Source organism: Salvelinus sp. IW2-2015, linkage group LG16, assembly GCF_002910315.2.
Source record: "Salvelinus sp. IW2-2015 linkage group LG16, ASM291031v2, whole genome shotgun sequence".
NCBI classification, from domain to species: domain Eukaryota; kingdom Metazoa; phylum Chordata; class Actinopteri; order Salmoniformes; family Salmonidae; genus Salvelinus; species Salvelinus sp. IW2-2015.
Window position 1 is genome coordinate 15,098,255 of NC_036856.1, and position 27,547 is coordinate 15,125,801.

At 42.3% G+C, this 27,547-nt stretch overlaps 1 protein-coding gene across 1 annotated transcript in view; it reads right to left on the reverse strand.

Moving 5' to 3' along the window:
• Positions 1-3,231: 3,231 nt before the first annotated feature.
• The window catches only part of LOC111975389 (RNA polymerase II elongation factor ELL), a 49,360-nt gene continuing 25,044 nt past the window's right edge, over positions 3,232-27,547 (reverse strand). Inside the window, exons 4-13 of the mRNA XM_024003654.2 lie at positions 17,326-17,447; positions 14,205-14,368; positions 12,743-12,993; positions 12,304-12,428; positions 10,688-10,802; positions 8,711-9,308; positions 6,463-6,529; positions 6,128-6,299; positions 5,865-5,909; positions 3,232-5,779 (exon numbers count right to left, since the gene is read on the reverse strand). Of these exons, the coding sequence (XP_023859422.1) occupies positions 5,660-5,779; positions 5,865-5,909; positions 6,128-6,299; positions 6,463-6,529; positions 8,711-9,308; positions 10,688-10,802; positions 12,304-12,428; positions 12,743-12,993; positions 14,205-14,368; positions 17,326-17,447 (1,779 nt within the window). The 3' untranslated portion in view covers positions 3,232-5,659. The remainder of the gene's footprint in view (positions 5,780-5,864; positions 5,910-6,127; positions 6,300-6,462; positions 6,530-8,710; positions 9,309-10,687; positions 10,803-12,303; positions 12,429-12,742; positions 12,994-14,204; positions 14,369-17,325; positions 17,448-27,547) is intronic.

Genomic DNA, 27,547 nt, shown 5'->3' on the forward strand with positions numbered 1-27,547 from the left:
ATTGTAGTTCAGTGTATAGCCATCTGTCTACATTGGGATTTAACAACCAATCAGTGACTGAGAACTGGTTTATTACAGCATTTCATCGTGGGAGAGCCAACAGAAGTACCCTGACCCAGTGATTTTGACCCTCAAGGTATCCTTGTCATAGGGAAGAGAATGATATTAACGCCCAGTGACCGGTTAGTTATTTGCAATATAATAATTCATTTTAAACAAGTATTTAACAAATTGTTGTTTATTTTGCAGGATAATGAAGGTGAAAAGCGAAGAGGAAGAATGTGATCAACAGATAGTTGTGATAGTCACACTGAGAACAATACCCCAGTGAAACAGACCTGAAGGTCACTATATTCTAATTTCAACGAAACACTCAGGACACTTGTGTCATTGAGTAATCAGAAATTCCACATCATTGTAGTGCCGCAACAAGAACCTCAAACAACAAATGTGACCTAGGTATACAGGACAAAAGGATAGTTAGAATCAGAGTCACTGTAAAACTAGAACCTCAGAAGGAAGACTTGGAACTTTCAACAAATGCAGCAGGACAAAATGAGAGAGTAAAAGACTGAGAAATGGTCACTGTAGTACCACTAAAACTAGAACCAGAAATGTAAGACGTGGAACTCCCAAGAAGTGCACGACAAAATTATAATGGTCATCTGGGAGAGAAATTCTTTACATTATGCAGAGATCACAGTAGCAATAGAAAATGGATGCTACTGTAAAACATTTTAATCCTGCTTATGGGCTATTTAGAACACACCCGTAGATTCCTTGTCAAAAAGTGTATGTTCTTTTGCATTATAGCCTGTTGGATCATCCGCAGATATATAGTGGAGAGATGCCATACGAGTGCTCAGTGTTACAAGCGCTTCATTTGAAATTCTGACCTCATCAACGACAGACTGGTCCACTCTGACCAACGACCATACTCCTGCCCCATCTGTGGCAAAAGCTTCAAGCTGATGTTAACAAGCATCAGGTGTTGCATGAAGACATTCTTCCCTTCGTCTGTGCCTAGTGTGATAAAGGCTTCAAGCGGGCAGCCTGCCTGACAAAGCATCAGAAATTCCACAGAAGATCCCTTTGGGTGCACCATCTGTGGGTGCAACTTTAAATGGGAGGTGTCACTAAAGGACAATTTGCATTTCCACAAGGGTGGGATGACCTTTGTCTGCCCAGAGGAGTGCTGTGGAGGGAGCTTCAGCCATCGCTCAACCTACCTGCAGCATTGTCGTACACACAAGAAGTATGAGTACTCCTGCCAGTTCTGCAGTGCTGAAGCATGAACGCACATACACTCAACAGCACAGTTCAGAAATCTAGTCTGGCTGATACCAAACTCGAAGTCTTCCCGACTTTAGAGTCTAGAAAGGGTCCTTGATGTTGTAGGCACAATGCATCTAATGAAGAGGGCTGTGCTTTTTTTACTGATTGGTTCACATRTACATTACATTTACATTTAAGTCATTTAGCAGACACTCTTATCCAGAGCGACTTACAAATTGGTGACTTGTGTCTTTCTCACTCCAGCACCCACATGGACAGCCACGCACATCTTTATATATTTTTTTTAACGTTCTTTGCTTCCACAGGGAAGGGGTGGATTTGGGGGGGGGGGGGGGGCTTAGTGTATAAGTGGTGGTTGCGAGGGAAGGGTGGTTGGATGGAGACATGTTGGATGGGTGGGGGAATGGGATGCTCGGGATGGAAGCTCATTTTTGTTTCCAAATTAAAATGATCAACACTTTGTACTTATGTAACCTCCTCCTCCAACAGTGTTGAATCTGTACATATGCATGGACCCGTTGTGTAATGATCAAATATGGAGGTGTGTAGAGGTAATTTAAATCAGCCAGATACACTCAAACATMACCTACTTTCCCAAATTAGGGTGGTGATCTGTACTTCTAATCTACAGAACATATCTCAGCCCTATCTTTAGGACAGACAAATGAGAGGATTATGCCCTACTGACAGACCAATGAACACACAGGCAAAGCCCTTAATCTCTGGTGTAGTTATAAACATATCAGGGGCTCTGTAGAGAGGCTGAATAGTGTGGTAGTGTTTGTTGAGTGGAGGGAGGGGGCAAGCCTGGAGTCCACCAGGAACAGGGCAAGCTGCCAAACTGAACTCGCTGACACCCCTCCAGCTCTCTGAGCTGAGGCCAACATTCGGACGGGAGCCAAAGTCAGCTTAGCCTGGCCAACTGGATAAATGTATGGATTTCTGAGATCTTTCACACAGTGCGTCAGATTGCTGCCCTCCTGTTAGCCACACACAGCCATCTTCTGCCCACACAGCCATGCCAATGCCTTTATTGGAGCCAAATTTCAAGTGTATCAGGCAGGAAAACTAAACATTCCTGTGGGATATAATGAAGCTCAACAGAACCAGAAATACACAGCATACATACGGCCTATGGAATGGTATTCTGATAAGTACATGATTGTGCATTCCTGGGCTTTACCAACCCGATATTGAAGACCCCTGATATTGAAGAGACAGATTTTTTGTGGTAACGGAACCTCTCACACTAATGTAGCCTCAGTGTTCGCTCCAAGGCCAAATAGTATTGTTGCTGCACATAGAAGCTTTCTCCTGATTGATAGTCATGGACACAAACTGCAATTTATAAACAAAGTACTGCTGCCCCCAAGAGGATTGTGAGGCAATATATCCAGTTACACTGTTGACGTCAATACTGTACTCTCTCAATATGCCATGATGTTGCTTCTTTACAATGGTATTCATATTAATCAAGGACAGGTGAGACAAYATACAATGGAGCTCAACAAATTTAGATACTGTTTTGTCAATAGAAAAGTCAAACGTCTGCCACAATTTCTCATCAGGCTCCAATGATTCATGTCCACAGGGCTAAATATAGGCTTCCTGGCAAATTATCATGGGGGAATCATATTTAGAAATGGGGCAGGAAACACTACAATGATCAGTAAAACAACTGACGACCCTGGGCAATTAAAGTACCAGGAAGGAGGAACAATTTAGAACCAAAGGAACTGCTATAGAAAGTAACCCTTTTCCTGTATTCAGTAAAATCTCAGGTTACGACTGAAAAGGGGTAAGGATAATTATCACTAATGTTTAGCATTTGACAGTTGTAATATTTAACAAATCTTCCCTCAAACTCAATGTGTGGTTTGTGTGTTTCAAATGCTATACAATAAAGTGCAATAACCGCCTCAGAATGACCCAAAATAAGGATTTGAAAGAATTTTATTGAAATATGTCAATTTCAATCCTAATCCCTTACGGTTTCAAAAAGCGTGCTTTGGGTTTAAAGCGCCAATATCCCAGACTCTCCTCCGAAGCCATTTCTTTGCTAAAAGAGCACCATTTGTAGTCATATGAAAACCTATACAACAGGTCATTTGGCACATTCAACTCATACCATAGTGTTCTGTACTGGCAATTCATACTAAAAACAATTTAGCTCCATATCTGAGCAAATAAATGCCTTAACCATCTGTATTGATGAGAACGGCATCAAAATTGATTTGACCGCAAGAGAAATGTATACAGTAATCCTATCAGAACGTCTCTATAAAACTCACTCTGAGATGAAAAGTCACTTATTTAAAGGGTTCCACGGTACTGGGTGATGCTGAGAAATGATTCTGGTCACAAAACATTCAATCCAGAGGCAATCTCAAATCAGCATTGTGATAAATGAATCTCTGAGCGTTGGCCGTGTTTGGATTTCAGGAGGTGATGATACATTACATTGAAACATCTGAGCGCATGATATCCCATTTGAAGTGAATAAGAGCCCTCTCTCACGTCGTAACCAAAGACTGGAAATTTCATAGGGCAAATTGGAATTAAAAAATGACATGTCAACTAAATCAACAATTCTTTATCGCCAATGGTAAGTAGAATATACTCAAATGATTTTGCCGTTTGCTCGATTCATGGGAGCGCATTGTTTTGCTATTAATGCTGGTCAGAAATAATTTCCATATTGAGGTTTTATCAGGCCTTTGGATTTTTTAGGCAGCAGTTTTAAGTAAAGATACAAATACTGGTCATTGTAACATTCATAAAGCACGAACTCTGATGGACAAAGGGAAACGTCTCATTTGGATAAAACCCATGTAAGAGGAACAAGATTAACGATTTTTCATATTCACATAGAAAGGTCAATCAGAAAGGCATTAGTTGACTACCCCAAAATTTACTGAACAGTGATTTCGGGAGAGCTCGGTGACAGATTCCAAAAACATTACAGCGTTCCTGATCATTTCAGGGGTTCAGGACACAAAAGATCTGGAATACTTTAGCCTGGCAGATACAAAGATAAGTCATCCACTCCATTTGGAAGATAGGTGAGGCTGGTCTTGGGTTAACAGTCTTGACAATCATGTAGATGAACAAGTACTAGATATAGGAAATAAAATCCTTGTTTAAGAGCCAATTGTTTGAATGAATTAGAGGGAAATTATACTACCAATATATTCTAGTACACTTTAAAACAGTCGCAAAGAGAAAAGTTACAATGGTAAAAGCTGCTGCATGGGGTATACTAATACTGTATCTTCCAACTTGTGATTAAAACAGACTACGTTAGGTCAAAGCACCGATTATTTCATCTTCCCTGTATGCATTAGTTGATAAAAATACAAGGATCCAAATTTTCCTGGTGTACATGGCAGGCATAGCCAAGTACCATCACCGTAACCATATAAAAACAAATCAGAGCTTGCCATGACTGGTGGTGAAAAAACACACTTTCCCAGCTTGTATTAAACCTTTAAATTCAGTAAGCTCCTATCACCTGAGGCTGCTCTTACATGATGATGTCCTTCTGGTTAAGACATTTGAACAATATGTAAGAAAAGCCAAGCAGAGGCACCTATGCCTGACGATTTTTTATAGCATTGTCTTTATTAAATTGATGGGGATAGGTGCATCTCTWTAAAAGGAAAGAAAATAATGAACTGCAACAGATGGACAATTTGATTGCCAAGGCAGTTTTTGCATAAAATACTGACTAACATTCAAGATGTGAAGAAAAAAAGAGACACTGCTTTGTAGTACTGATACTGAGGAGTGTAAAATAACAGAACTTGTTACTCCTATGGAAGAACAAAAATGAAATAATAAATAAAAAACAGTAAAATAGAGTTTAGAACCTTCCATTTCAATATATGGGGAAAAATGTGATACCATATAATTCATTACATTTTATCTGTTCTCAAACAAACTATTTGCATTTGGCATAAGATCTGCCGACTCCATTTCAGTGTCACCACCACCGCCCAGTCTACAAACCAGGAAAGGCTGTTTTGGAGATCTCCAAAGAATGTGGTTTTTCCATTTCGAGAGATCTCTGTGCACTTAGGACAGAGTATGAGAAACAGCACGCAAAGCTTTTCCGGATGCAGTGTAGCTACACAGAGATCTGGCCAAACATGCCAGTGTCACATCTTTGAAAAAAAAAAAAAAAAGAAATGTGGTCTGCTTTGTCCTCACTAGTGCTTTTGGCCCCAATGAGGGGAATCATCCATCCCTTCATGGCATCTTTAGGAATAATCCCTCCCTTCATGGCATCTTTAATAAGTTATTTTAGAGCTAACAGAATCCAGAGTTTCTCTTTCTTCGGTTTGCAGAGAGAAAAGAGAAAATGTCAACCAGTCCAGTTTTGAAGTTGCTGTTGATCATACTTTGCTATAAGTTTCTTTATATGTGCCAGTTTGCTGTGTAGATATTCACAGCGGTTCTTCTCTTGGCTATAGTTTGGATTCGTCTGTGAAGTAAAACAAAATCAGTATTTATTGAAAAATTACCTGAGCAGCTTCATGAGAAACAAAATTGTCAGATGCAAAGATTACCTTCTTTATTTTACGATACTCTTGGAGTATCTGATTGTGGATTGTCTAAAAGAAAAGACAAAATGGCAAAACAATGAATAAACGTGTCAATCAGTGATTGTCAGAACATTAACTACAAATTCATTCTGAAGTTGAACATTGGAATAATAATAACACAACACCATATTGAATCCTGAAGTTGAACATTGGAACAATAATAATACCATATTGCAGCTTAGGTAGAACCGTAGACAGTATGCGTCAGTGGGCCAAAGGGGTCGTACCTTGTACTTGTCTGTGCCTTGTTGGAGCTGCTTAAGCTCAGTGTCGAGCACAGTGAACTGCCGGGTGATGCCCTCTATCCGAGCGTGGAGGCCCCGGTACTCACTATACTCAGTATTAAAGTAATTCTTGTATGTTTGACGCTGCTCAGAAGAGCCAATCACAGTATACTCCCTGTTCAGAAAGAGGAAACAGAATGCAGAACTAAGAGTGGAGTACTTCAATGAAATAGCTTTCAATTGCACACTTTCCATGTCATCAGAATCTGTTGCATTGAAACAAATGGTAATTTCCTAATACATGTATTGTGGTTTTATAAGAGGTAGGAAGTGCTTACGATAAATAGTCTGCCATCTCAGTCGATGACGAAGGAACACTGGTGTTGTTGCACATTCCATTGAGATCTGAAAGGAAGTACAAGGTTACTTTGTAAGTGAAGTTTAAGGTTTAACAATATATCGATTCTATGACTCCAAGTAAAACTTTTTTTGCTAGGTAGTTAATATTAGCTACAGCTAGTCTACTGTACCTGTGACAAAGCTTAGGTATTTCTCCTCCTATAGCGTGTCCTCAAATAKAAAAAATAAAAAAATGAGCCAACATGATTTCAGCACTTTCACTGATCAAAACTCGTTTTATGGCCCGCTTGTTCATCTGCAGCCGACAGTGAGCAATATTTTATGAACATCAAATTGCGATAAAATTGAAGAATCGAAATGCGATACATATCGTATCTGCTCCTAAGTATCGTGATAATATAGCGTGAMGTCCCTCGCAATTCCCAGCCCTACTTTCTTAATTGAAGACAATAAACTCACTGATCAATTTGGGCTTCCATTCACAAGAATGCAGACTGCAGTAATATACAGTACCAGTCAAATGTATGGACACCTACTCATTCAAGGGTTCGTTATTTTMTACTATTTTCTACATTGTAGAATAACAGTGAAGACATCTAAAAACTTTGAAATCATCTAGTATCCAAAAAGTGTTAAAACGAAATATTTTTTATTTGAGATTATTCAAAGTAGCCACCCATTGCCTTGACAGCTTTGCACACTTGGAATTCTCTCAACCAGCTTCACCTGGAATGCTTTCCCAACAGTCTTGGAGTTCCCYCATATGCTGAGCACTTGTTGGCTGCGTTTCCTTCACTCTGCGGTCCAACTCATCCCAAACCATCTCAATTGGGTTGAGATCGGGTGATTGTGGAGGCCAGGTCATCTGATGCAGCACTCCACTCTCCTTCTTGGTCAAATAGCCCTTACACAGCCTGGAGGTGTGTTGGGTCATTGTCCTGTGGAAAAACAAATGATAGTCCCACTAAGCCATAACCAGATGGGATGGCGTATCACTGCAGAATGCTGTGGTAGCTACGCTGGTTAAGCGTGCCCTTGAATTCTAAATAAATCAGTGTCACCAGCAAAGCACTACCGCACCGTCACACCACCTCCTCCACCTTGGGAACCACASATGCAGAGATCATCCGTTCACCTACTCTGCGTCTCACAAAGAGACAGAGGTTAGAACCAGAAATCTCAAATTTGGACTCAGACCAAAAGGACAGATTTCCACCGGTCTAATGTTCATAACTCGTATTTCTTGGCCCAAGCAAGTCTTCTTATTGATGTCCTTTAGTAATGATTTCTTTGCAGAAATTCGACCATGAAGGCCTGATTCACTCAGTCTCCTCTAAACAGCAGATGTTGAGATGCGTCTGTTTCTTTTACTCTGCAGCATTTATTTGGGCTGCAATTTCTGAGGCTGCTAACTCTAATGAACTTATCCTCTACAACAGAGGTAACTCCAGGTCTTCCTTTCGTGTGGCGGTCCTCACGAGCCAGTTTCATCATAGCGCTTGATGGTTTTTGCAACTGCGCTTGAAGAAACTTTCAAAGCCATTATACATTTTCCGGATTGACTTCATGTTTTAAAGTAACGAACTGTCGTTTCTCTTTCCTTATTTGAGCGGTCATAATATGGACTTGGTCTTTTGCCAAATAGGGCCATCTTCTGTATACCACCCCTACCTTGTCACAACAACTGATTGGCTCAGACGCATTAAGAAAATAAATACCACAAATTAGCTTAAGGCACACCTGTTAATTGAAATGCATTCCAGGTGACTACCTCATGAAGCTGGTTAAGAGTGTGCAAAGTTGTCATTAAGGCAAATGGTGGCTACTTTGAAGAATCTCAAATATATTTTGATTTGTTTAACACTTTTCTGGTTTTTGGTTACTACATGATTCCATATGTGTTATTTCATAGTTGAAGTCATCACTATTATTCTACATGTAGAAAACAGTGAAAATAAAGAATGAGTAGGTGTCCAAACTTTTGACTGGTATTGTAAGTATAGGATTCATTCATCCATTTATCAATTCATTTAAAATTGGGTGCATAATGTCATCTTTCCATCTTGCAAAATGTCTCAATCACCAAGGTCGAAATTCATGACATGGAATCATGCTTAACAGGTCTCCCTTCTGCCAATCGTTCATCTAATAGTACAATGACACAGACTTCTCTCTGTAAATTTATAGAGAGGTTGAGATCCACACCATAGCTTGTACACATCTCACCTGTGCTGCTGTGTGGAATACTACTGCTCTTCAGGTTCTCGGGGCTGGAGGTGATGTCACAGGCTTTTCTTGGCTCAGGAACACGCTCCTCTGCTCCTTTCCTCTCCTTCTCTCTCACTCTATCCCGTTCCCTCTCTTTGGACTTTTCCTTGTCTTTGTGTTTTTTGGACTTCTTCTTGGACTTGCCGTGCAGGGAGGGCAAGGTGCTCTTGCCCTGGGGCCCATCGAGGCCGGTGTGTCCGAGGGACGAGAGGTCCAGGGTTGGTACGGACAGCGCTGCAGGCCCAGAGAAGACTGGTGGCTGGCTCAGTCTCTCAGCTACAGCGGCCTCTTGGCCCTCACAGTCCCGGCCATTGTGGCTGGAGTCGTTACTAACGTCGGAGAGTGGGTCGAAGGGCCGGTGGATGTCAAGTAGGGGGAGCTGGGAGCTGGACGTCACGCCTTCAACCGCTGGCGCCGCAACCACTGCCCCACTCCCCTCCTTTCCATTGGAGGAACTCGGCTTGCCATTTATTGGCACCGCTGTTTTGTTAGCCATGTGTGATATCCTGGGCTTTTTGTTGGCCAGAGGATCGATGAAATCTGCAGCAGGTCGTTTCTGGCATAAACAGAGTTCAAGGCAGAAAATTAAAAACGGGAAAATGGACTCACTTCAACTAAGGATTCGGAGAAAAAACATGAGCAGATAACCATCACTGACAGATTAAGATAAAGAATATCTACTAAAATCCTGATTATTAACTTTAAGCTTGTGCTGGTGTGAAGCAGAGAAGGTCAGAGTGAAAGGGATCTCTCAGCCACATTGGGAGTATGATGACTAGGGATGGGCATTTCACTATTCAAATAATCTCAATGACTTTTCTTTCCCGATAGCAGGATAGTCCCCCCCCAAACACATGCTTTTCTCTTGACCAGAATGACAAATGCATATGTCAGAAGTAAACAGCAGACCGGCTGCTTTTCTCTGTAGTTTTTCACTAAAAGCAACAGTCAAAGAGAAGTCTGATTTTCACCATGATTGAACAGATTCAGTCACAAAAAAGGTGTTTTGCAATGATCTGTGTCAGGTCTTGTGGAAACTGTTAGGTGTGTGCTTTTACCATTTGAAGTGGGGAAAATAGAATACCAATGTCAGGGCAGACTGGAGTAGAGGGCTAAATGCGCAGCAGGAGATCAACGCACAGTTATAAAAACTACATTCAAAAGTTTGCTATATTAGATTATGTATTTCAAAATGTCATGGTATATCCTTGTGGGTAATATCACAAGGATAACGTAATTTAATTTATAACAAAGCTTTTTCATTGTCAAAATAGGCCTTAAATGAAAATATCTGCAAAAATGAACACCCTCTCAAGTAATAGAATACTAACGTCTGTTCAGATATCTGGAAAACAGTGCCCATCCCCAAGGATGACCATCCCCTTTCCACACAATGCATGGTACTGTATTACTAACAGACTACATTTGACCCAACCTACACTAACAACTTTGGAAGTGGCTGACCTAATCACAGTGGAGCAGAAAGTCCTTGGTTCTGAAATAACACTGGGTACAGTTTGGAGCCCTGTGGACCTTCACGGCTCCATAACCTGTTTAGTTTGGTAGAACTCCTCGAACTTCTCTCACCAAACCCAGACTGGCCACATACACAACTGCTCGTCGGTGGGTTTATGTTTACAGCGAGTGTTCCAAAACACCCTCTTTTCAATGAACACCAGAACCAACTGTGTGTGTACGGAGGAGGGTGTGTATTTGCTAATGCGTAAGAAGGGAGGAAACGAAAGTAAAGGACATGCGGTGTCTCAGGAAAACTCAGAGGGGAAGGAGCAAACAAAATCTACAGTAACTCCTCTTAATGGGACCACAAACAGTGAAAGGCCATATGAGGACACTCTGTAAGGAGTGGGAAGTAAGTGGTTAAGAAGGGGAGGAGCAGGGGCATGGAGACAACGAGAAGTAGAAGAGACGGCTCACCTGCGACGGGGAGCTGCTAGCCAGCTCTTTGGGAGGGCTCACTGGGAGTTGGACCTCAGCTGGAGGAGCCACTGTGGTGGTGCTCGGAGTCTGACTCTGGGCCTGACACATTTTCCTAAAAAAAACAAGTCAGAAGCTGAGTCACCACAGACATAAATACATTGCGTGAGCCCAATTCAGACATTCATTATTTTGGAAAAACTTCCAAAATAGGTTCAGGTTAAATCTTGTGCACAAGTACATTCATTGAGTTGGCAAGTGTGCCATGTAACTAGTTCTGAGTCAGTGTGTTCAAAGCACCAACTCCAGGGACAATTCTTAATTTTCCCCCATTACCTTAGATTTGTGTGCATTGTTGTGAAATTGTTAGATATTACTGCACTGTTAAAGCTAGAAACACAAGATTTGCGCTACACCTGCAATAACATCTGCTAAACACGTGTATGTGACCAATACAATTTGACTCACAGTTCCAATGGACCTGTGACATTGGCACATGACCATATTATGGTGGCCTTGCTCTACATTCTGTTATTTTCCTTGTCTCAGACAGACATACACATTTAACTGACCTGGTTAAACAAGTCAGACATCATAAATAGATATCTGGCAAAGCCTTGGGTGAGATGCTAAGTATCAGCTGCTAAATAAAAACACGGTATACAGAGGTTGTGTGATGTGTACATCAACAGAATATTATTTGTGTATGTTGGTAGAGTGTTGACAGTAGGGGGCAGTGGGATACAGTGGGGAATTATCCAAGTCCTGCCCCTACAGAGGGAGAAAAAAAAATGCGAAAGAGTAAGAAACGCTAGAGGGGTGGGGAGAACAGCCTAGGGAAGAGGCTGGCTGCTGTGCAGTGGTCCCGTCACAGCCGAAGCCTAAGGAGCCTCGACTCAAGCGTCGAGCCTGGACCTTGAACCAGTGCCACCTCACATGTGGATCAGCATGTGCTGGAACAGTGTTGCATCACAGGTCTTCCAATAATTTTTCTGCACTACACTTGCGTGACCATAACTGGTGTTCAAACATTGTGGGAGGGTGTTCAGCTGATAAGCTACCCAAGGCTCAAAGTGCAGTCCAAAAAGACATACGGTAGGAATCTCTTGCTTTTGGATGAATTCCACAAAAACATTTAATCATTGAGAATGTGAAATATTCCCTGCTATATTGAGTCCAACAATTTTGGGTCAACTCAGTAAACCCAACTAAGCACGCTGTAATGCCTGTTCTAAATTTAGCTACGAGCTGCATTTCCTTACTGCCCCAGATCTTGAGAAACCAGATTTTTTCCCCTGGTCCCACCAGTAAAAAAATCCAGTTAGGCCTGTCAAGAACACAGGGCAGAGAGAAAACCACACATGGCAAGCAGTGCCTGGTTTCAGACTTGAGTCTGTACTATTCCTGAGGATATCTGGAACTACAGCACCTGAGATTCTAAGGAAATTTGTTTAAACTAACACACAAAGCTGAGGTGATAAAGTACACGAACCAAAGTTAGGAGGATTCCATTATTGCTGGTTCATGCCATTGGCAGTTGACATGTGGACTGTACACAAAAGCACTGGTTTTAATATGGCATGCAATATAGTAATATAGCGCCACCTAGCACATACCGAACAAGGATCCTCTTCAGAAGTTGCTGGTCTCCCTCAGTGTAGCCTGGCCAATCCTTCTGAACGTCCTTGAACAAAGAGTCCTTCAATGTGAAGGTGTTGTCTCTCACATTTAGGTTAGCCACCTATAGACAGCAATCAATACATGACATTAATGCCATGACAGTATTCTGGAGGAATGCATTTTCTAAACCTATCCTCAAGAAACGCACCATTAATACCCTGCAACACCGGCAGTGAGTTGTTTGCAGTGGGCTGGCCTGTAACCACAGGCTAAGCCCCTGGCTCTAAGGGACTTCTAGTAGGAGGTTTGGGTTCTGTGACTAACTTATCTGTTGAGGACACTGGGCTCAGAAGGGCCATGGGTCTGCCAAGCTCCAGTTCAACTAACTTGTTGTGAAAGGCACCGTACCCTAGGAGCGTGACTGACTTAACTAACCTGTTGCAGGAGGCTGTCCAGAGAGTCCTTGTCGAAGGGCAAGAGGCCATCCTTCTGCAGGCGCAGGATGAGCTCAGGCTTTCTGTAAGGCTTGAGGGCCAGCAGGTGGGTGAGGCGCTCCCTCAGGGGCCTCTGCTGCGCCGTGCTCTTCTTTGCCGCACTGCTAGAGATGATGACAGGCCGCGACGTCCGCCGCGATGGAGCGATGTCAGACAGCCCAGGTGCCGGTTTCCGGATCTGCACCTTCTTACCTGATTAGAACAGAGACATGGCTGTGTGTCAGAAAGGTTGGGCCTGTGTGACATAACCATGAGAGGTTGGCTTTGTAATGAGAAGTTGTTCGTAATCAACCTACAGTACATCTTCAAAAAGGCACTTAAAAGCCATCAAAATGTTCTCTTCAACAGACAAAAGTACACATCTAGCAGTACCTGTTATAATATCAGGGTGAGCTTCATAAATGAACCCAACTAGTCTATAAAGTCACCACAGTACAAATAGTTGAACAAGCTGCTTCCTGGCCAAACAGCTACATTAAACATATCTGTGAACCTATGATGGCGTTTCTGTGGCGACTGGGCAGTTAGGCAATTGGTTTGGTGCCGAGTCACAGGCGTGACATTGTGAAGCTCTGAGCTCCTAAACATCCTGCCAAGTCAGCCCCTTGGGCCCTACACAGGGAACCATGAGCCTGCAATTACACATACACTGTGAGCTCAGCCACTTTTCACCAGAATTAAGGTCATGTGGAGATAAGAGTGTGACTAAGACAGCTTGGGACTCGACGGAAATGACACCACACAGTTTTAACTTCCTCTCCAACAAGTAAATTGCAGTGTATCCTAAAAGCGTAATCAAAAACAACAATGTATAATAGAGATTATGCGGTTTGATTTCTAGGTACATTTGTTTCTGTTCAGGGCTGCTAAGGCCTTTACTGAACTGCAGCAGAACCAGTTTCAGTATGCAGCTCTCCTGAGACTAGTAAAAAGCCCACACAGTATGTTTGATGTTCACTTGAAACAGCCCTGCGTGTGTGTGTTTTCAGTGTGGAAATGGCATCTCTACCCTGGAGGAGGCTGGATAAGAGTCTAAAATCTCTCCCACTGGACAGGGCCACACTAGGAGGTCAGAGCGCTTAACTGATGTGGAAATAACCCACATCATGTTCAATAAGAGCCTGGCTGATGAGCATGCTACTGCTCTGACTGCCTGGCGTGCTCCACACCCTGATATGAGACAGCTTACTGGGGAGCAGCATTCACATGAAAATGTCCCTCCCACTGAGTCAGCATTCACTCACCCTGGATGTAAACAGACATGAGGGAACATTTCCCAAAAAATAAACTTCATAAATCTTGTATGCATCCATCCTAGACTAGGGCTAAATTAGTAACCCATGTTTTTGACTGATTTGGATGTGACCACAGCTCTCAGTGTAGACAATGTCTAAGGGCCTTACCCACGTATCTCCCCCCAGGCTTGATGACGATCGCACCCCTGCTGCGGGTCTCCTCCTCTGCCTGAGCCATGCTTTGCCTGGCCTTCTGGTAAGAGTCGTCCGTGGCACACACCGTGATCTTGTCCTGGATTCCACCCAGGCAGTCCAGCTGAATGCTCCCCTCACTGAGACAACACATAGGAGAAAGGGTTAAACAGACACAGAGACCAACAGGTCAACTAAGTGACCCCCTACCCTTAACACCACAAAAAAAAGAAGAAAAAAAGAAGAATCTTAGGTGAAACACTACTGCCTATAAAGACTAGTGAGGAAGAACATTCAGTAAACGTTTTATGCCCAACGCTCCTAGCCGGGTTAATATTCATGACATACCACTGCATTGAGGGCATTATAACTTGATACTCTATTCAACAGTGAATTCCCACATTAACAAACCAACGTTGCATTAAACCCTAATCTTTCCTGGTTTTGACTTGGTTTCCTCCTTTAATTCCTTCTAACTTCGATGATGGTTTGGCAGAGGATGAAATAAAGTTGGCAGCTCTGCCTCTGGTTTATATTGGAATTAGGGGCTCATAAGCATCCAGGGTGATGGGTGAACTCCAGCCAAACACATCTCATTAGAAATGGTTGAGGACATGATAGGTGTTCAAATACGACAGTCAGAGCCGGGACTTAGTTCCAATCCTTACGTCAATACGCAAACATCTGACCCAATTCAATACATTTGCACAACATTGTTCTTCGATCAGACTCCAGAGGCAGATAGGCCGAAGACAGCACTAGAGCAGATGGTACTCTCCTAAAAACATAATCCTGTTCAGCTCTTAACTTCTTATGGCTGCAGGGGCAGTATTGAGTAGCTTGGATGAAAGGTGCACAGAGGTGCCCATAGTAAACTGCCTGCTCCTCAGTCCCAGTTGCTAATATATGCATATTATTAGTATATTTGGATAGAAAACACTCTGAAGTTTCTAAAACTGTTTGAATTATGTCTGTGAGTATAACAGAACTCATATGGCAGGCAAAAACCTGAGAAGTTCCACTTCCTGTTTGAAATTTTTCTGATGTGGCAGATTTTCAACCAAGCTCTCATTGAAATTACAGCGAGATATTGATGAGTTTTCACTTCCTACGACTTCCACTAGATGTCAACAGTCAATAGAACTAAGTCTGATGACTAATGTGAAGGGGGGCCGAAGGAGACAGGAATTAGTAATCACTGCCACGAGGTGACCACGCATTGAAAACGCGCCTTCACATGAGGAGGACGTCCATTCCAACGCTCAACTGAAGTCAATCTAATTCTCCGGTTGGAACGTTATTCAAGATGTTTGTTAACAACATTCTAAAGATTGATTCAGTACATCGTTTGACATGTTTCTACTGACTGTTAKGGAACTTTTGGACATTGTCACGTTATAGTGGATGCGCTTTGTGAKTTTGGAATTGATTACCGCTAATGCGCTAACCAAAGTAGATAATTGAACATAAACAGACATTATCGAACAAATCAAGCATTTATTGTGGACCTGGGATTCCTAGGACTGCATTCTGATGAAGTTCAAAGGAAACATTATCATGTATTTTCTGGTTTCTGTTGACCCCAACATGGCGGCTAATTTGGCTATTGTTCTGAGCTCAGTCTCAGATTATTGCATGATTTACTTTTTCCGTAAAGTTTTTGAAATCTGACACAGCGGTTGCATTAAGGAGAGGTATATCTATAATTCCATGTGTATAACTTGTATTATCATCTCCATTTATGATGAGTATTTCTGTTGAAACGATGTGGCTATGCAAAATCACTTGATGTTTTTAGAACTAGTGAATCTCAATGTAAACTCAGATTTTTTGTTATAAATATGAACTTTATCAAACAAAACATGCATGCATTGTGTAACATGAAGTCCTATGAGTGTCATCTGATGAAGATAATCAAAGGTTAGTGATTCATTTTCTCTATTTCTGCTTTTTGTGAAAGCTATCTTTCGCTGGAAAAATAGCTGTGCTTATTGTGGTTTTGTGGTGACCTAACATAATCGTTTGTAGTGCTTTCGCTGAAAAGCATATTTGAAATTGGACACTTTGGTGGGATTAACAATAAGATTACCGTAATTTCCGGACTATAAGCCGCTACTTTTTCCCACGCTTTGAACCTCGCGGCTTATACAATGACGCGGCTAATTTATGGATTTTTCCCGCTTTCACAAGATTCATGCCGCCAAAAAACTGAGCACCGTCACATAATGTGACGTAAATCGAGCGCGCTCAAACTTCCCATCATTCTGATTACGGTAGTCATTTTGTCACCCTCATCATGGCAAAGACACGGAGAAAMGCATATGATGCAGCTTTCAAGTTGAAGGCGATCGATCTGGCTGTTGGAAAAGGAAATAGAGCTGCTGCACGGGAGCTTGGCCTTAATGAGTCGATAAGACGTTGGAAACAGCAGCGTGAGGAGCGTGAGCAGCTTTCAGAGGGAAGAAAAGCAAGCAGATGGCCCGAACTAGAAAATGAGGCTATTCAACTCCGACACCGAAGGAGATGACTTCAGTGGTTTCAGTGCACAGGAGGAGGAAGATAGTGACCAATGACTTTCTTGGTAGGCTACTGTTTACTGCTATTTTTWAAAWTTTTGTTACAAGCCGTGTTTAGTTTAAAGTTCATTTGTTTCAATGTACCGGTAGGCACCTGCGGCTTATAGACATGTGCGGCTTATTTATGTACAAAATACATATTTTTAAATAATTCAGTGGGTGCGGCTTATATTCAGGTGCGCTTAATAGTCCAGAAATTACGGTACCTTTAAAATGATAAGACACATGTATGTTTGAGGAATTTTAATTATGAGATTTCTGTTGTTTGAATTTGGCGCCCTGCACTTTCACTGGCTGTTGTCATATCGATCCCGTTAGCGGGATGCAGCCATAAGAAGTTAACCATGTTAACAAACTCCTCCGCATGGGGCCACGGTACAGAAGCTTCAATCCAAAACACAACTCTTTAAAAGGGTGTTTAAATGTATATATAATGTGTGAATGAGTGATGAATTTGTGCATGTGTTATATGTCAGAGGGGATGAGGCCAGCCTATGTCCAGTTCCTCTGTGGTCCCTCACCTGGTGATGTACTGCTGGATGCAGTCAAAACTGCCTTGTGGGTTGTCCCTACCCACATTGGACAAGTAGAAAGTAAACAGTCGCAGCTCATTCGGATTTTCCGACCACGGTATTGAGATTTTCTGTGGACAGAGAAAATAATAAATCAAATGGTTAACATTCTTCCCTGAGAGTGCATTTAATGATAAATATAGGAAAGGTCATCCATAATCTGTTACAATCAATACAGCCACCAGCTTGTGACAGGTTTAGAGAATAAATCTTACAGCATTGTTTGCCGAAAGTCTCACTGCCCTCCATATACAGTAAAACCACTTATGAGCAATCTCGTGTACTGGTGTGGAGTACAGTAGGTCTCCAATAGGGGAACCATATCTGCTTTAGAAATTAAACTACAAATATCCGCAAAGCTCTAAACGCTGGTTGACCCACTAAGCATGCCCCAGGCCAATCTGGTGTTCTGACATGTTCAGTGAATAAAGTTTTTAAAAAAGTGCCACAACTCATGAGGTGGTTGTGACAATCAGTAACACTATCAGATCCCCAAAAAAGGCCACATTTATAAGCCTATATTTGCACACAGACTAGGTAGCCTAGGCCTCAGGGGATAAAACTTACTTTTTGGTACACCAGCTACTGTGGCAGGAAGATAAAATATACCAACCACCCAGATTTTACCAGCCAAAATATTTTCCCCCACGAAAACTACACACATACAAAAAAAATGAGCATGCTTTGTAATGTTACTAAAACAAATGTTTTACCAGTAAGAAGTAATGTGGTATATTGTTTAATTTCATTTTGTGATCAAAATCTTAACCAAAATGTTACATATGACAAACATTTTTACCTGCCCCTTTAAGGGCGGGAGGTTACAGTGGTAGCATGACTCAAATCACGTTCGTGTCTGCTGTGAGATGGAGTCTCTAGTAGAAGCGTAGAACAAAACAATGTAAATAGCCAAGAAACACAAGGACTAAGTCTCACTTTAGTAGACGTTGGTTTCATGTAAATTAGAACAATGTATGCCTGTGCGCAGCTCTTCTAAAAATGAATATTTCACTCAGCTCTGTTTGTGCGCACAGCCCCTAGCCAGGCAGTGTTGCGGCACGATATTGTAGCCTATTAGTAGTGCTTTGACTGTGTGATTCATTTACCAGCTATGAAACAAAACGGCAGAAATACTTTAGAAACCGCTATTACAGCATTTATGTTACTATAAATGTGATCATACTTTACTATTTTTATTCACAAATGTGAGTAACGCTCGCACTGTGGAGCCCTGACCACCCGCCAACGTGGCTGGTGTTATTTTTTTTAACTTCTATAATAATAAGCATTCAATTAAAATTACTTACCTAACAAACATTGTAGATMAGCAATTATGGGAATTAAGGTTAAATGTACTACAGGTGACATCCCTGCGCCTCCGCAATGGATTAGTCCACTGAGACAGGTGTCAATCAAGACATGCCACAAAAAAGTCATTTCACAACTGCGACAAATACGATCGGTAGACCAACAGCCTAAACGACCAAATGGGGTCTGCCTAGGGCTGTTACGGTGACCATATTACCGCCACACTGGTGTTCATGAGTCATGACCGCAGTCAAATTCATGCATAATCACATTTGTGTTCACACGCTAACTTATTGCATTTTGGAAGAGTCACGCTTATAACCTACTGCCGTGTGCGCACTGCTGCGCTTATGTGAAGAAATAGCCTAATGTTTATCAACTTTTTACATTAAAAAAAAATGGGGGTGATCAGCTTCAATATTGCAAATTGTTGCTTCCATCAATGTAATTGTCTGCATAATTTCCAATCACCCATACACTTTTTTTTTTATATATACTGTAACAACCCTGGGTTTATAAGCGTGGATATCGACTGCTGCAGGAGCATGCTTTTTGCGGCAGTCAATAGCGCGCTGGACTTCGGGTTAGAAGGTCGAGGGTTCGAGACCTGCTCCCTGATGGTTTCATTACAATACCTTTCTTATTCCCAGCAAACACTACCACCCCTCCCCATTTTGGAGTAAACTAATAAACAATAACACTTAGGCTTCTACCTTCAGTTTATACACAATAGTTATATTTTTTGTCTAGTACTGGCCTTCCTTTATTTCTGATGTCCATCCAGTTTGATTTATTTGTAATTGCCATTTCACAGAAGTTCTGAACCTATATACATTTTAAAGACACCGTATGTTTTACATTTGTTCTTGTTATTAGTCCCACCCTTCAGCTTCATTCAACCCCTCCCACCTAGCTCTTAACACCATCCATTTTGGATTTCTATTTGCCATATTTCTCAACTGTGCTGTGATGCTTCACAAAAGTACTGAACCTTTCTATTATCAGTTTCTACAGATTGTAAACGAAAATAAACATTTTTGCTACAATAATTATATTAATCGATTGACTGGGACTTTTCAAATCGCCCAGTATTGCTATCTGCAGCGTTAAATCTAAGTAAATGTTCAACTCTTCAGCCATTCCTGGACCTGTGACCAAAAACAAGCAACATATGGGCAGTACCAAAATAAATGATCTAATGACTGCCTCCTCGCAGCAAAATCTGCAGAGCAGGGAAGATATATACTCAGCAAAAAAATAAACATCCTCACTGCTAACTGCATTTATTTAACAAACTTAACATGTGTAAATATTTGCATAAACATAATATTGAACAACTGAGACAAACTGAACAAGTTCCACAGACAAATGATTAACAGAAATTGAGTGTCTCCCTGAACAAGGGGGGGGGGTCAAAATCAAAAGTAACCGTCAGTATCTGGTGTGGCCACCAGCTGCATGAAGTACTGCAGTGCATCTCCTTATGGACTACACCAGATTTGCCACTCTTCCACCAAGGCACCTGCAAGTTCCCAGACATTTCTGGGGGGGGGAATGACCCTCCACCTCCAAAATCGATCCTGCTCCAGAGTACAGGCCTCGGTGTAACGCTCATTCCTTCGACGATAAACGCAAATCCGACCATCACCCCTGGTGAGACAAAACAGCGACTCGTCAGTGAAGAGCACTGTTTGCCAATCCTGTCTGGTCCAGCGACGTGGGTTTATGCCCATAAACGACATTGTTGTGGTCTGGTGAGGACCTGTATTACAACAGGCCTACAAGCCCTCAGCCCAGCCTCTCAGCCTATTGTGGACCGTCTGAGCACTGATGAGGGATTGTGCATTCCTGGTGTAACTCGGGCAGTTGTTGTCATCCTATACCGCAGGTGTGATGTTCGGATGTACCGATCCTGTGCAGGTGTTGTTACACGTGGTCTGCCACCGCGAGGACGATCAGCTGTCCGTCCTGTCTCCCTGTCTCACAGTACGGACATTGCAATTTATTGCCCTGGCCACATCTGCAGTCCTCATGCCTCCTTGCAGCATGCTTAAGGCACGTTCACACCCTGGGCATCTTTCTTTTGGTGTTTTTCTGAGTCAGTAGAAAGGCCTCTTTAGTGTCCTAAGTTTTCATAACTGTGACAATTGCCTTCCGTCTGTAAGCTGTTAGTGTCTTAACGACCGTTCCACAGGTGCATGTTCATCAATCGTTTATGGTTCATTGAACAAGCATGGGAAACAGTGTTTAAACCCTTTACAAAGATCTGTGAAGTTATTTGGATTTATCTTTGAAAGACAGGGTCAATTCATAAACCATGTGCCAAGGAATCGGTACATCGAAAATCTCATWWTTWTTTTTTTTGGTCTTTATTACAGGGCCGACAGACAAGCACCTTACTCTCCCCCCCTTCTACTTGCCACTTCATTTTTTGTGGTAATGCTGCAATTAGTTGGTTGTAATTTTGGGTAGAACAGACAATTCCATAGGTGTGTTAGCTGCATGTGTGACAACTCCAGCAGTCCTATTTATGATATTTACAAAAATTATATATTTAAAACATTGAAAGTGTTTTATTTTTTATATCAATTACTGTATTTGAGTGTAACCACTTTGTTCTGTCTTTTCAGGTGGATTAAACTGAACTTGCAACCAACTTTCTATGGCTCATTAAAAAAAAAAAAAAAGTTTGATGACTTCATTTTCAAATAACCGGTTGTAAATCTGAATAAAGGGAAAATGGCCATTCTTGAAAATGGGGTGAGACATTCTTACTAATTTACTAGAGAACCATTTTGGATTTAAGTATAACTTTTGTATGACTGATGATTTTAGTGAAAGTTCTATGCTTTAATATTTAACATTTTAAGCTAATCATTCTGATCTGTTGCATCAGCCTCAATGCTTTTAAAAGTTGTTGTAGTATTAATTTGGGATCTATTGCATCCCACAACTGTCCCAGCGTATGTTTGGAATATACATTTTTTGCACAGAAGGACATTTCGTTCAACTTTTGTACTATGGGGATAGTAGATTGACAGACTAGTGCTTTTGCTGTTTGTTAGGCTTACTCATCTTGTTGGCTGACTAAAAGTAGGCCAAACGTGGACAGTTTTAACATCTTCAATACAAGCCTGGGAATTTGATAAGAGGGACGCGCACAGTTGCGTCCCCCATGTGTCGGTCTTCACTTGTAGCCTACTTCTTAGCTGTGAGAAGGACCCAGATCACGTGATGGGCATTTGCTAATAAGAATGGTGATCTGAGAGAGCCATGTGAGTCAGAGGTGCTTCAGAAAACGGCAGCCGGGAATTCTAATTATATTCAGCCCAAGGGCACAACGGCCACTTTGGCCGCAAAAGGCATGGATTTTTAAAAAGGGGGGGCATTACGGCCACACAAGGGGGATGCTGTGGGAAAATGTGAGGCCTGGTGAGATTATTATGAAGTGCTTGTCAAATTTTGAATGAGAGAGAGACTGATGAAGTGTGTGCAGCCCGCACAAGAAATCAGAGCTCATGCCTTTCATGCAAAAAATGTGATCATTAGTCACATCATACAGCCTTAGAATATATATATWTWTTTTTTTAAATATTCAATACATATAGCCCAATGTTGGCATAAATAACACCAAATTAAGCATATAGGAGTAGCTGTTTCTTTGTTAACCACTCAACACAATAGCCACATGTGCGCACTTCCTTAGAAATCGTCTGGAGAAAATATCCATTCTGTTGTATTCAGCCATGTTCAATTGTATTCTTCTGACTAAAATAATGCCACGGAATTCTAAGTCAATCTTGCCTGTTAAATGAACTAGTGTAGCCCACTGCCATATCAGGGCCTAACATAAGGACACCTCTGTTTGCTATTCTGTTCTTCTGAAATAGGTCTAAAGAAACATGAAGAAAAGTCGGTCTACAATAAAATGGATTTATTGTGATGTGTAAGCTATATTAAATGGATGTAAACGTTTTAAAAATGGATGTTCCAAAAGGTCTACATCAATGGCTTGTAGGCTGTGTGTGGAAGCCAGGAGATGCTAAAAGAGTTAAACGGTCAATTACCGTGAGACCGGCAGTTATTTGCTTGACAATCACCGGCTGACAATTTTATGACCATGACGGCCTCAAGTCAGCCCTAGTCAAATCAGTGTAGATGAAGGGAAGGAGACAGGGGTAAAGAAGGATTTTTAAGCCTTGAGAAATTGATTGTGTATGTGTGTGCCATTCAGAGGGTGAATGGGCAAGACAAAAGATGTAAGTGCCTTAGAATGGGGTATGGTAGTAGGTGCCAGGCGCACCAGTTTGTGTTAAGAACTGCAATGCTGCAMGGTTTTTCTACACTCAGTTTCCCCTGTGTATCAAGAATGGTCCACCACCCAAAGAACATCCAGCCAATGGCAGGCCAGTGGTTGAAAACAGGTCATTAATGAGAGAGGACAGAAGTGACAAATTGTGCAGCGCAATAGATGGGCTACAGTCAACTGACAGTCCAGTACAACATTGATGCCCAAGACCCATAAAAGAACACATAACTCATGGTACCTTGACATGAATGGGGTATAGCAGCCGACAACCTTACAGAGTTCCACTTCTTTCAGTAAAAAACAAGAAACTGCAGTTGCAGTGGGCTAAGGAATGAAAACACTGGACACCGGAGAACTGGAAAAACATGGCCTGGTCTGATGAATACCGGCTCCTTCGGTTTCACGCTGATGGGAGGACTAGGGTATTGAGAAATCCATGAGACATGTATCCATCATGCCGTGTGTCAACGTCGCAGGCTGGTGGTGGTGTTAGATGTGTTTTCATGGAACACATTGTGCCCCTTGATAAGTGGAGCAACGTTTGCGTGCCACAGGATAGCGGAACATCATTGCATCATGACAGCAGTGTATCCATCTGGGAATACATTTTTTCAGCAGGGTAACTTCCCCATGCTACAAGGCTAGGATTGTCAGGAATGGTTCCATGAACATGACAGGGAATTCAGCTTACTGCAGTAGCCTGCCCAGTAAACAGATTGCAACCCAATTGAGCATCTGTGAGATGGAACAAGCTATTCAGAGTAGAGATCCAATACCAGCCAACTTGACAACTGCGGAAACATTGGAGTCTACGTGGGCCAGCATGTGGAACGGTTGACACATTGTAGTCCATGCCCCGAGGAATTGAGGCTGTTGAGGGCAAAAGGGGGTTTAACGCCATATTAGCAAGGTGTTAATGTTTTGTACAACGTGTATATTTAAAGCATGTGCTTCCACAAGTGTGGTTCCTAAGTGAATTAAGCAACTAACATCTCATAATCATGTATAAAAGTTCCCAGTTGCCCATTATTTTGGCTGCCATGGCTAGAAGAGATCTGGGACTTCGAAAGAGGGGTTTCAAAGGAGCATAGGGGATTTCAAGTGTGTGTGTGTCTCACCAGATCGCAACCCAATTGAATACTCTGGAGCAGCGCCTGAGACAGCGTTTTCCACCATCAACAAGACACCAAATGATAACATTTCTCATGGAAGAATGGTGTTGTATCCCTCCAGAGTTCCAGACACTTGTAGAATCTGTGCCATTGAAGCTGTGCTATTATTTTGGAAGTTGCCTGTATGTGTACTATACAAACAAATGTACAGTATAGGTATGTGTGTCATTCAGGACTGCATGGTGGCGGTGTGGGATTATGAGTAACAGGGTGAGGCTTCAAGCTAATACAGGGGTGCATAGCCGAGCTAGGTTAGCCCACATGTCCCCACTGTTCCGTGCTGTAACATTCTTAGTAAAAGCAAATACACAGGCAGCTAGACGCAACCCAAAGTCCCCCCCACTTAGACCATTGCTCTGCTGCTCCAACATTACAGGTGTTACTTCTAGGCAAACTTGGAAATGACTACCGCCCAGCGCTGAGGCCCAGCTGCATCTAATGACAGGGGCCACAGACTGTTTTTTTAAAAAGAGGGAAAATTATTTGTAAAATGCAAGCAACAAGAAAATACCAATATTCATTTAGAAAGGTGTTGTTGAGCTGTCAGAGTTCAGTATTTAGGACACAAACACCACAATCTTAAGAGAAACAGTGAGTAGGCTAAACTGGCATTAACCTAGAGTCGATGTCCACGCCCCCATGGTAATCTAATTAGCATAAGCAAATATCTGATTAATCTAGAGATGTTCTTAGCATGGACTGAGTCTCAAAATCAACCGCATCCACCGATGTCGGCCTTCCGCATCTGCAGTGGAAGGTGGCAGAGCTACAGTGGTGTCAGACCAGGAGACATCCCGAAAATCGGTTCGTCACGAAAACATTCTTTAGCTTCCGAACGGTTTGGCCGACAAACTAATAGGACTCAAACACTACGAACTCCACAAGACTCGTCTGAAGTTGGTACCACCACAACCACCTTCTGTCTGAAGCGTCCTAACAGTTTAGGCTACACACTAATAGGACGCCACCATCGAAAGGTAAGATTCTCAAACACGTTTTTCTCTAGGATGCCCACAAGCCTCGTCTGAAGGTAGCTCGGTACAAGTTAAAACAAATAATGGAAGTATATATGGAAGTACCAGTGTAAAAAAATAAACTGATATAGGACAGACCCTTCAAAACATACTTTATTTTTTATAGATATTTTGACCATCTGTTTTGCCATGTATGAATATGCTTTCCTATGGGCTAATAGCAGTAAGGCCAAAATCAAACAAATCATTTTTATACTAAAATTCCAACTCAGAGGTAAATTATCCTTGGAATGACCATCTTAAAACAATTCCATATGTTAGTTTAGGGTGAGTTCGTAAATTCAATCTGGAGTGACAGTGTGTGCTCAGAGTGCGCTCTGGGCGTTCTTAAATTCAGACCGTTGTCAGATTGTCCGTTCTTAAATTCAGAGCATTTAGAGCGCACACTGGAGTAGGGTTGATCTGAGCTTTCTGACCCCACAACGGCAGTCAAATACCCAAGCCAACTGGCTAACGTTGACAAGCTTGATAGCTACTTCAAGACACAAAATGAGAACACCTCACTGACCATTTAACTTGCCGTAGCAGAGCTGGTTAGGCTGTTTTCAGGTAATCCAAACTGTGCGGCTGAAAATTGTATTATGCTTTTTTGTCAAATTTTACTGACACCGGCCATTTTCAATGGGTGTGGAGCGTTTGTAAATTAATCGATTATTCTGCAAATTTCCAACGCACTTAGTAGAAACCAGGCCCCTTAGACCTTAGTGGTGAATGAACAGACATAAACGTCCCTCTTCTCCTACATAGGAACAGATAAATCAACAAATTTCCTAAATTTGATCCTGGACCTATGCCTGCTGGTGTAGAGGGTAGTTGGGTATGTGAGCTAGTCTGTCTTGTCTAACAGGAGAGGAGTGAGGCAGGGCAAGGGCTGTGTTGGGGTAGTTGGCTGGCTGACAGACCCCTGGCGGCTCCCTGCAGTGTTGGAGAGCAGTGATTCACTGCTCGGCTCTGTTTACCCAAGGTCCCAACACATGTGAAGCCTGCAGGTGGCCATCTATAAATAAACACTGTGTCCCCGCCTTCCTGGGAGCCAAGGGCTCTTACCTGAGATGCTGAGCCTCAGCTCCAGTACAACCCTGCCTTACATGCTCCACATGAAGAGATCTAGCCTTTCAGTGCCAAGTTATCAACGGATTGCCTTGTATGTTTATATGAAACTCAATGGGATTAGCCCCATTTACTAAATGTCCAGTTGAGGTAGCCTGTTGAGATAGACATTAATCGTACGTCACAAGAACAAAACAAATACAGGAAAACAGTCATGCTTCCTCACTCAAAAGGTTCCGCTGAATGTTATCAACATTAACCGCTTCCTGTTAACTGAGGTGACTCTGCATATGTGCACACCAGACACTTACGTTGAAATCTTCCTCAGCTGTAGGAGTATGTTACCCTCACACAACGTATAATGGAAGTGTGGGTGTAACCCAAGATGACTAAGGAGGAATGGAACTCACGAAGGCAGAGGGGTGAGTCAGTCTGACACAGTACAGGATGACAGAGCCAGGCCTGACAGACTTCACGTAACAGATGCCCTATTCCCATTGCAGGCATGGGGCCAACCAAAGTACTGCTGCAGTAATGGGCTACTGGCTGAGCATACTGGCAGTTATCTATGTACAATGGAACTTCACATAGACATGTTACCATCAGGTGGTGACTGACAACCCTCTTTAAAAGCCTCGTTAATCCACAAACACCAGTGTCCCCCCCATAAAACCACTGCATCTAGCCAAACCAGAAAGTTTGGAAGCAGCCATCTCCCAGAGGAAATGCTAAAACAAAATTATGCATTACCAAAACATGGAGCAAGAAAAAATGGGTGCATGGAAAGAAGGGAAGTTCATCCTKAACAAAAAGCTGAATGAACGGCACACTCCAGTGTACCCTCTGGCCCAGACAGACACGGTCCCCCACCCTACCCCGCTAACATTTGAAAAGCAAGTGGATTTTAACAGCCATTTTCAACCCCCTTCTCCTCTTATTTTGCACGGTGTCCTGCAAACAAAGCCTCTTTTCAGGCCGGGGGGACTCGAGAGGACTGGCCCTTCACAGCAGCTCCTCTGGTCTCATCCTCAGCGCTAAAATTAATTAAACTGAGGCAGGAGAGGCTGTGTACAGCAGGGGGCCATCATCTCTGGCACATACCGGTCCTCGCCAAATACAGCCAGACACACAGCCGGAGGAACACTGACACAAACAAACAGGATGTTTACCTTTCCTGGCTGTTCTTTGAGCTGGTTCTATTATGCCACCTTGACCCTGGAAGTGGCTGTGAATGAAAGCTCTGCCAATATGAATGAATGTTAATGTTATGGGACTCACYGAGCAGCCGACATCATTTA